Raw genomic sequence first — 10,266 nt, forward strand, 5'->3', positions numbered from 1 at the left:
CCCCCTTGGATCCTATTTGGATTTTGACTCAACAGTTACTTCATGTTTTAACTTCCAGAGTTTTTGATCACACTCTCTTTCTCTCACACAGCTTTTGCAGGCAGCTTCCAAATGAACCATTAGCAGAGATCACTGAAACTAAGATTTACACAGGTGGAAGGGCCTCTATTTCTTTCATGGTGTTTCAGCTTGAATTTATTATAGGATGTTTTCTATAACACTGAAGGTACCACCTCTCAGAAGCTGCATGATACACATCTGGTTTCACATGCTGTCATCTAGATTAAAGCCATAACCAGAGTCTCCATGGGGGCTAATGAAAATTATTCCCCTTCAGGTTCCTTTATTAAAACAACACCATCTCAAGAAATATTTGGAAGTGGGAAAAGGAACTGTAATCCACTGTGCTTTACCCTCTTCTAGAGGTTTTTTTAAATAAAAAAAATTCACTTTAGTTGCTTTTCAGTTTGAGCAAACACAGCATCATTGTTTTTGTAATCCCGCTTTGACCTTTTGAAAATGTTTTTATCCTGCAAAGTAGCTTTTAGGCTCCTGCTTCATAAATCTTTTCTCCCTCTTTTTCATAGGAATTTGAGAGCGTTCTAATCTTGCTGTTGTTGTTGTTTAAAGGAAATAGGTATTTTACAAAGCCTGTTAAGAATACAAAATGTTTCTTTTAAAGTATTTTTCAGTGTTATATCTTATGTGTACACACACACACACACACACACACACACACACACACACACACACACACAGTGTTATTCCTCATGGAGCAGACAGGACAGGTGTAAATAACAAGAAGCAATTATTTTCCCACCGTTTTCACTGAGCGCATTAAAGTGGGTTAAATATGCTAATAACCACACTAACTGCCTCTGGAATGCACCTTACTGGTCACTGGAGTAATGCACTCCTATAATGTTTAACTTCTTGTTCCGCAATTACTTCTTTATTAGGCATCCAGAAGGTGTCAAAGCAAACCTGCCATATATCTCCCGGGAGAGGCTGTGCTTTCAGAAGGAGCCCCGACCAAGATACTTCACCGAGCAGTATAACCAGGACAAACATTAACATGGCCAGCATGGCTATTCAGTTACTGGGCTTCTTCCTGAGTCTTCTCGGTCTTGCTGGGACAATAACTGCGACCATCCTGCCTCACTGGTGGAGAACGGCCCACGTGGGGACCAACATCATCACGGCTGTAGCGTACATGAAGGGGCTCTGGATGGAATGCGTTTGGCACAGCACTGGCATCTATCAGTGCCAGCTTCACCACTCTCCGCTGGCTTTGCCTCGTGACCTCCAAGCAGCCCGTGCCATGATGGTGATTTCCTGTGTTCTTTCCACCTTGGCCTGCGTGGTTGCTATTTTTGGCATGGAGTGCACCCGCTGCGTCAAAGGGTCCTCTGCCAAAAACGTGTTTGCTGTCTTGGGCGGAGTCCTTTTCATACTGGCGGGGCTGGTGTGCCTCGTCCCTGTTTCTTGGTCAACCAATGATGTGGTAACTGATTTCTACAACCCAATGCTGCCCAATGGGATGAAGTATGAGATTGGGCAAGCCCTTTACCTTGGCTTTGTTTGTGCTTCGTTGAGTATCATTGGTGGAACTATCCTCTGTGTTTCATGTCAACGTCCTGGGAACGAATTAACCTACCGATCGCAGCCGAGGAGTACAAGGGCAGCTCCAGCCTACAGACCCCCAGTGGCCTACAAGGGAAACCACACCTCATCACTAACTTCTGCTTCTCACAGTGGTTACAGGTTAAATGACTATGTGTAAGTTCTCTGGGATATACTTTTATAATCTCAGTATGTGGGGTGTTTTCAAGGTGGTGTTATTAATGTACAGTCATTTTCATACAATGTTTACCTCTGCTTTGCTGTTCATGTAAAGAATACGTGTAATTTTTTTAAAAAAAAATGCTTTGAAACTCCCAATTAAAAATTACAGACATTTAAATTTTAGAGCATGTAACTTTCTTTATCTGTGGAATCATGTTCAGTATTTGAACTTCTGTTGTATAGAGCTCTGTTTCCATTACCTTCTTAAAAAGAAAAGAAAAACCCACACACGATTACATACAAATAATAATAAGAAAAAAGAACACAAAGTCTGAATATAGCATAACCCATAATAATAATAATTAGTATTATAATAGATACAGGTAGGTAGCTGTGTTGGTCTGCCGTAGTCATATCTGAAGAAGTGTGCATGCACGCGAAAGCTCATACCAATAACAAACTTAGTTGGTCTCTAAGGTGCTACTGGAATTATTTTTTAAATAGTATTATAATAGTTTACTAGTTACATTTTTTACAAATCTTACAAATTTGTACAAATCTTACAAATTTGTACATTTGTAAAAATTTTGTACAAATTCTAAAACAAGCTCTGTATACCTGAAGTAGTGTCTCCACCCGTTGTTCAGCCCCAACATTGAGATCTAGCTCCAAGGGCCTTCTGGCGGTTCCCTCACTGCAAGAAGTGAAGTTACAGGGAACCAGGCAGAGGGCCTTCTCAGTTGTGGCACCCACCTTGTAAAATGCCCCCCATCAGATGGAAAACAGATAAACAACTATTTAGAGGACATCTGAAGGCAGCCCTGTATAGTTTTTTGTGTTTGATGGTGTTTCTATATTTTGCTGGAAGTCGCCCAGAATGGCTGGGGCAACCCAGTCAGATGGGTGGCATATAAATAATAAAATTATTATTATTAAGGAGGATTTGAGGCATGTGAGCCAAAGAAGCCAAACATGGCCCTCAGGATTCTCCCCAAGCCACAACTTTCACTAATCCCACTTTGCACTCTTCTTTTTTTAAAATAATTTTCATTAAAGATTTTCTTCGTTTACAAAAGCACATGCATTGCCTTTTTCTTCAGGGTGTGTTTTCTACAGATCAGTTACATTTGTTGTGAGACATTGGTGTTATATGCAGTATAGGATTGGGAAGAAAAGGGGGGAAACGGGAGAGAGGGGGTGGGGGTGGTAAAGCTTAAGTTTTTTTACTTAATATGTTTTTAGGCTGGCTGGTAGAGGCATCTTGCTAGTTGCCCGCTAGTTGCCCCAGTCTCCCAGCAGGCGAGTTGCTGTTACTTACCAGGATGGGGAGGGGCAAAGTGGTGGTGGGAGTCTGTGCAGTGCAAATGCACCAATGAAGCCAATCTGGATGTTCCTACCAGGGCATTCATACATTGCTGACCTCCCCATCAACCTCACCCCTCCTGGTAAGCAACAGGGACCCAGGTGCCAGGAAGCTAGCATAGCTGCTCTGCCCTACCTAAGTGAGCCCATTCTACTGGCAGGAATCTGCCCCTGAACTCTGATGAGAAGCATCTTCATTGCCTGAATCGGGGATAGAAGGGGGATGTGTGTGGAGAAACTAGCCTACTGAACAATGGTAAAATTCTGGTTTATTGAATCTGTCCACTTAAATAGAAGGTTGCTCAGAGGGGAATGTGGTCCTCTGGCTTAAAAGGCTTGCCAGTCCTGTTCCAAATGGTTAAAAATAAATCTGATAAATGACTTCCTTCTTTTCCTCTCTTCTGTAAGCCCTATTTAATGAGCTATTGTGACCACCGGCAGATTCATTTACTCATAAATTTAATGGGGTGCTTTTTTTCTTTTGCAGAGCCATTGGAAAAATTGGTGCCTGATCATTTACTGCAATATTGTCCTGTGATTTGATTCCATAGATGCTGCCACACTACTGGGCATAAGGCTGCTCGATGTTAGTATGAAAGCACAGTTGATGGTTGGTGGCAAGACTCAGGCAGGGCACTTCCTTCCAGGCATGACAAATAATTGCTAACATGTGATCTATCCATTTCAGTTTCTCTTGCTTTCTAATATTTCAAGTTTTCAGTTTGGTTCTCTACATTGCTACGTATTTTAGTGAAAATCTTTCCTAATATATACACATTTGAAAAGCAATTTCCCCTAATATAATGCATTGTGATGCTGTTTTCAACAATCTGTGCATTTTTATGGACACTTTACTACGGTATATGCATTTTTTGCACACATTACTTGGCTGGAGAACTACATTGCAAAATTCAGAGAAGTGTGAGTATCGAAGGATACCTAGTTTGGATTCACATATTGTTTCAGGAAGTGTAAATTAAGCAAGATCACCTTTAAATGTGAAATTGAACTGGATTTCATCCCCACCCCAGGTGTCTTTTTGATTTTATCAGTCTCATATAAGAAGTTGCCTTCTGAAAATTCAGAATTGCCCTTTGACCGTTGAGCTGACAGTTCATTGTACAAATTATAACATATTTTCCTGCCTCTAAGACAGCGAAAGAGAGCAGAATTATGTAGAGGTACCATTCTTTGCTCTAAGTTTCTCAGTTAGCTATAACTATAGTGATGCTCATAAATCAGATTCAGTTGCTTGTTTCACTTTCTGGTATAAGCCTTTTGAATTAAATTGCTTGTTAATGAGAACACATCCTAACTTTACAAATTTAAACATATATGATAATACATTTTATATTTGATAAGGTTTTTGGAAGAGGGGGAAAGTGTGCATTGGATTATTTAATCACATCTTCCACCTTTTTGGTGGAACTGCAATGTTTATAACGTCAGCTCAAATGTCAACACATACATAACCTTAATAATTATGTTGAATTAATTAAAATGCCATCAGGCAGAAATAAAGAATTAGGAAGGAAACGGATGGTGGAAACACAATAACAGGTGACCGTTAAGCCAATATGGATACTCATTTTTGAAGAATAAAAAAACCTAGAACATATATGAAGAGAATATGAGATTCAAGGCAGGGCTGTATGTTATTAGAAACATCACATCTAACTTAGTTACAGGTAGGTAGCCGTGTTGGTCTGCCGCAGTCGAAACAAAATAAAAAATTCCTTTCAGTAGCACCTTACAGACCAACTAAGTTTGTTATTGGTATGAGCTTTCATGTGCATGCACACTTCTTCAGATACTCTGAAACAGACCTTTTGTCACTTACCTTTCCAAAGATATAAGGCACTGGTGGCTGAACATATAAAGTTTAATTCTCAACTGGTGAAAAATCAGAATATCTCTCATCAAGTATATTGCGAATCCTGTATTCACATTGTGTGCCTTTTTCTTTCTTCAATTTTTTTATCATCTAATTGATCAAAAGTGCATTATCTCCCATACTTTTATTTAGTTCCGGAAAAGGCAAGTCTGCGAGAATAACTCAGCAGTTTACACACTCAATAACTTTACAGTTCCTTTTATCAGCTGAATTGTGCCACAGGAAGCACTTCATTTTGTCTCAATGTACCAGGCTGAAAGACAAGGTGAATTTACAAACATTGAAACGTAGAGTCCATTACCACTGCTGTTGGAAAGACGATACATTTTGTGGTCATGTGGTCAAAGGGGAACAACATTAAAGACTTGCATTATTCAGGAGGATGTTCCATTTATACTACCTGTTCATGCTTTCTGTACATAGGAGTGAGTAACCCAGAGCCCAACAATATCTAGAGGGCTACCACTGGCACCATTCTGGACTACAGACCATTCTATCTGGGGCTGATGGGAGTTAAACTGCAACATCTGTCCCATTCCCCCCCCCACAAAGTGGATTGTATTCAGGAAAACCATGTAATATAGAAACTCAAGAGTTCTCCTTGGCTCTCCTTTAGAGACAGGAAGTGGGTCTTCTCTCTAGGGTGAAAAGAGGCACTCTGGGAAAGTGTGGGAAGAGCTTTACTTCACCATTAAGGTGTAATGGGAAGTTTCCCGTTTTGACACACAGAGTTAACTTCAGCTGCTTTTGGTAGATTGCAGGCTTAAAAGTTACATTGCCCAGCCATTTCTCTGTGTGTTTTTAAGTGAAAAGAAAATCCCATAATTTAAGGAACATGATTGCCAGTACCAATGGGCCATATGCTGGAAACACTATAACTAATACTATATATTTGAAATGTAGCTGTAACGGATTATTAGCATAATAAATACACACATGGACGTAGCTGATGAAATCCTAGGGGTGGAAGAATGCTTTCGTAAATGTGGCCCACTTGTAAAAACATTCGCTCACACAGTGAGTGTCAGTATTGAGCAGTGAGGAAAAGTATCAGGTAATCCACTAAAGGTGAGCCAAAAAAATTGACATGAAATTAACTGTGAGGCAGCCCAGATCAATGACGTGGGAAAGATACTTTTTTGTAGTGAGACTACACAGGGTCCAGGTGACAAAATCCCAATGAGAAGATTTGCACTTCAGGTGTTTAATACTGTTGGGCTTAATTGTACTAATAATTTACAACAGGTCAATACTTGACTGAAGCAGATTCATCTGCTCTTTAGCGTATGCACTGAAACAGATGAACATATAGCTGTGATAGGAACTAGTTTCTATAGAGGTGCAGGGGCATACCTAGGCATTGGTCAGTTTCCCCCTCCCCTGAAGGGCACAGTCCCAGGGGGTGCAAAAACCATGCCTCTGCCCTCTGGCTTGGAGTGGCTAGGAGCCTGTCCATCTGTGTGCTCAGACAGACCAAGGGAGGGGAAGGAGGAGCAGAGCAGACCTGATCCTGGTGGCTGCAGAGGAAGTCACTGGTGGGGCGTAAAAGGTGACACAAAGCAAACATTTTCAGTTTCTGATCCATGGTCTTTCCTCGCTTCAGAGGTGCCAATGCATCTCCTTGCCAAGGGCGCAAGGGACCTTGGGCGTCTCCCCCCCCCCCGAGCAAAAAAGGGAGAAAAAATGGTATAAAACAGCTCACGGCGCACGCTGTTGTCAAGGCAGTTCACCTTCTTGACGCAGCGGGCAGGGCCGTCTTAACTATACCAGCCGCCATGGTCCTGCGCCCTGCCAGGCAGGGCCAGGCAGGGCGGGCAGCTGGAGAGCACGGCACGACAGGCAGGGACGCTGCCAGCTGTGCTCCGCCTCGGCCTGCTCGGCTGAAGCGAAACGGCAGCAGTGTATGCAAATGAGGTGCCGCAGAGCATTGTGGGGCAGCACTTTCTGTGCTGTGCTCGCTGTGACTTGAAGGAGTGTGGGCTGAAGTTAGCCCAGGTCCAGGTCCATGTTTCCCTCGACGGAGACAGCTTCGCTGCTGCTGCCTCGTTTTAGTCACCGCTGCCAGTAAAGGAGCGGGCGAGGCAGAAGCACAAGCGCGGGTGGCTCCGTTTGCTGCCTCGGCAATGGCTGGAAATGGCCCCCTCCCCTCTGGGGGTCGTGGACGTTGACCTGGGGGGATCTCGGCCACATCATCGCCAGCCAGCCAATCGGGTAGCTGGGGGTGGGGGGCGTGGCTGGCGTGCCCCCCCTAGTTTTGATCCTGGGTACGCCCATGCAAGAGACTGAAGGGGCAGGTTGTGCGTGCCGATACATCTCCTTGCCAAGATCTCTAGGTATGCCTCTGTTGAAGTTCAGCACTCTCCCATTCTTGTCTACTTGTAATGAAGTCCTACTGTGTGACTGAGATCTAATTCATCATTAATGCATTCCGCCTGGAAAAATATATTTGGAAAGTCCTAGTAATGCTTGCAAATGTGTTTGTTGCATGACATTGGCACATTCTCCACCAAAAAAAAAGCTGTTTGCTGCAACGCTTGCTAACTTGCTTGGAGAAGCAAGCCGTGCATATGAGTGTGATGAGGCTGCGGCCTGGACCTGCCAGCACTGATAAAGGAATGCAAAGGAAAGGCTGAAGTTTAGTGTTACATACATGAAATTGTGAAGTTGTGTAAAGCAATGGACAGTGAGAGAGCATTATGTAATGCAGTGGTGAGGAACCTGTGTCCCTGCAGATGTTTTTGGATTCCAATTTCCATCAGCCCCACACAGAATGGTCAATGTCCGGGAGATGGAATTTAACAACATCTGGAGGGTCACAGGTTCCTTATGTAATGCATGTTGGTTAGGATAACATGCTTCTACTTATTTGGCTTGATGGTTGCACTTATTTACATTACAAAGTGAAAGGAGGCATGCCATTTCCTGCCATTTATCTCACCTATTATAACAGTCAGGGAATGCCACTGTCTAACAATGGATTTGCCAAGTCCAAACATGGGGATCCTGCAGGGCACCTTTAAAAGCTCAGAGGCAGCCTGCTGCCCAGCAGTCCTGAGACATTAAATTTCACAACAGAGCACATGCAGGAACATTTCAACATGACAAGAAGGTGGAAGTGCTTGTATATAAAATATAAAATATAAAATCTCTCTCTCTCTCTCTCATTCCTGGACTTGCTAGTTTGGGCTGCATAGCAAGGTGAAACTATTCCCAAGTTATGCTGGCAAATTTCTAATAAAACTTGATAGTAAGAAAATGCAGTAGATGTAAAATAAGCCATGATGAAAGGAACAGATATTTCAAATGCCTCTGGGTTAATAGAAGTATTTGTTTCTTAGTGAGCTTGCTTCTCACTCATCAGATATTGAAAAAAACTGAATGTGGAAAATTTCCCCTACAGAAGTTAAGCAATGCCTGGAGGCAGATGGTATTTGATATTTTACTATGTCAAAGGCTCGCTGCTAGAAAGCATTCTGAAAAACCAGACAATGCACCATTTGAAACCCCTGTGCATCTCCCTCCCGCCACGTTTTTGTTTGTTGATCAGAAACACGCACACACATTGTGGTGCAATCCTATGCATGGGTAATCAAAAGTAACCTCAATTGTCTTCCATGGAGCTTCCTCCTAGGTAAATATATGTCGGGTTAAGTATTTTGGTAATGATAATAAAGGTAAAAGGTAGGCAAAGGAGCCCTGGACAGTTAAGTCCTGTCAAATAAATCTGCTCAATTGACTGTTTTGAGGATAAATTGTTGTTGTTGTTTAGTCGTTTAGTTGTGTCCAACTCTTTGTGACCCCATGGACCAGAGCACGCCAGGCACTCCTGTCTTCCACTGCCTCCCGCAGTTTGGTCAGACTCATGTTCGTAGCTTTGAGAACAGTGTCCAACCATCTCGTCCTCTGTCGTCCCCTTCTCCTTGTGCCCTCCATCTTTCCCAATATCAGGGTCTTTTCCAGGGAGTCTTCTCTTCTCATGAGGTGGCCAAAGTATTGGAGCCTCAGATTCAGGATTTATCCTTCCAGTGAGCACTCGGGACTGATTTCCTTCAGAATGGATAGGTTTGATCTTCTTGCAGTCCATAGGACTCTCAAGAGTCTCCTCCAACACCATAATTCAAAAGCATCAATTCTTCGGCGATCAGCCTTCTTTATTGTCCAGCTCTCACTTCCATTTCCATATATCACTACCGGTACTGGGAAAACCATAGCTTTAACTATACGGACCTTTGTTGGCAAGGTGATGTCTCTGCTTTTTAAGATGCTGTCTAGGTTTGTAATTGCTTTTCTTCCAAGAAGCAGGCATCTTTTAATTTCGTAACTGCTGTCACCATCTGCAGTGATCATGGAACCCAAGAGAGTAAAATCTCTCACTGCCTCCATTTCTTCCCCTTCTATTTGCCAGGAGGTGATGGGACAAGTGGCCATGATCTTAGTTTTTTTGATGTTGAGCTTCAGACCATATTTTGCGTTCTCCTCTTTTACCCTCATGAAAGGTTCTTTAATTCCTCCTCACTTTCTGCTATCAAGGTTGTGTCATCATCAGCATATGTGAGGTTGTTGATATTTCTTCAGGCAATCTTAAGTCTGGTTTGGGATTCATCCAGTCCAGCCTTTCACATGATGAATTCTGCATATAACTTAAATAAGCAGGGAGACAATATACAACCTTGTCGTACTCCTTTCCCAATTTTGAACCAATCAGTTGTTCCATATCCAGTTCTAACTGTAGCTTCTTGTCCCACATAGAGATTTCTCAGGAGACAGATGAGATGATCAGGCACTCCCATTTCTTTAAGAACTTGCCATAGTCTGCAGTGGTCGACACAGTCAAATGCTTAAATTAGATTAAATTAGGTTAAATTAGATATAATTAGGTTAAATTAGATATAGATTAACTACTACCCCAAACCTTTTTAAAAAAATAAAAAAGAGCCCCTGGACAATCAGGGTATTTTGATTCATATGTGTTTAGTCCTATACAGTCATGATATGTAGGAAAATAGAAAGGGGAGAAAGCAGAAATGAGATCGCTCTGTGCCCCTTGCCTTCTCCCTATCTGAAGGCAACTACCTGAAGCAGGGAGCCTTTTGTGTATCGTCCGTGCTCCCTGCGTGTTGTAGAACCACAGTTCTAAAATGTGTTGGGAGCCTCCATGGATACAGAAGGCTTTCTCTTCAGATAGCCGCCTACTATGAAGTGACGATGGGATGGAGCTATTGCAC

At 42.5% G+C, this 10,266-nt stretch overlaps 1 protein-coding gene across 1 annotated transcript; it reads left to right on the forward strand.

Annotated features, from left to right (window-relative positions):
• Window positions 1–1,075: 1,075 nt before the first annotated feature.
• Window positions 1,076–3,659, forward strand: CLDN14 (claudin 14). Its single transcript, XM_035116237.2, has 2 exons — window positions 1,076–1,779; window positions 3,635–3,659. Exons 1-2 carry the CDS (start codon window positions 1,076–1,078, stop codon window positions 3,657–3,659), a joined length of 729 nt encoding a protein of 242 aa, XP_034972128.2.
• Window positions 3,660–10,266: the final 6,607 nt, after the last annotated feature.

This window comes from Zootoca vivipara, chromosome 4 (assembly GCF_965207765.1).
Source record: "Zootoca vivipara chromosome 4, rZooViv2.hap1.1, whole genome shotgun sequence".
Classification (NCBI taxonomy): domain Eukaryota; kingdom Metazoa; phylum Chordata; class Lepidosauria; order Squamata; family Lacertidae; genus Zootoca; species Zootoca vivipara.

What these genes read in the sequence shown, in the direction of transcription:
- CLDN14 (XM_035116237.2), top strand. Translation starts at nt 1,076, where the DNA reads ATGGCCAGCATGGCTATTCAGTTACTGGGCTTCTTCCTGAGTCTTCTC. An exon ending in TACAGGTTAAATGACTATGT is followed by an intron (nt 1,780 to 3,634) that starts GTAAGTTCTCTG and finishes TTTCTTTTGCAG; the next exon opens with AGCCATTGGAAAAATTGGTG.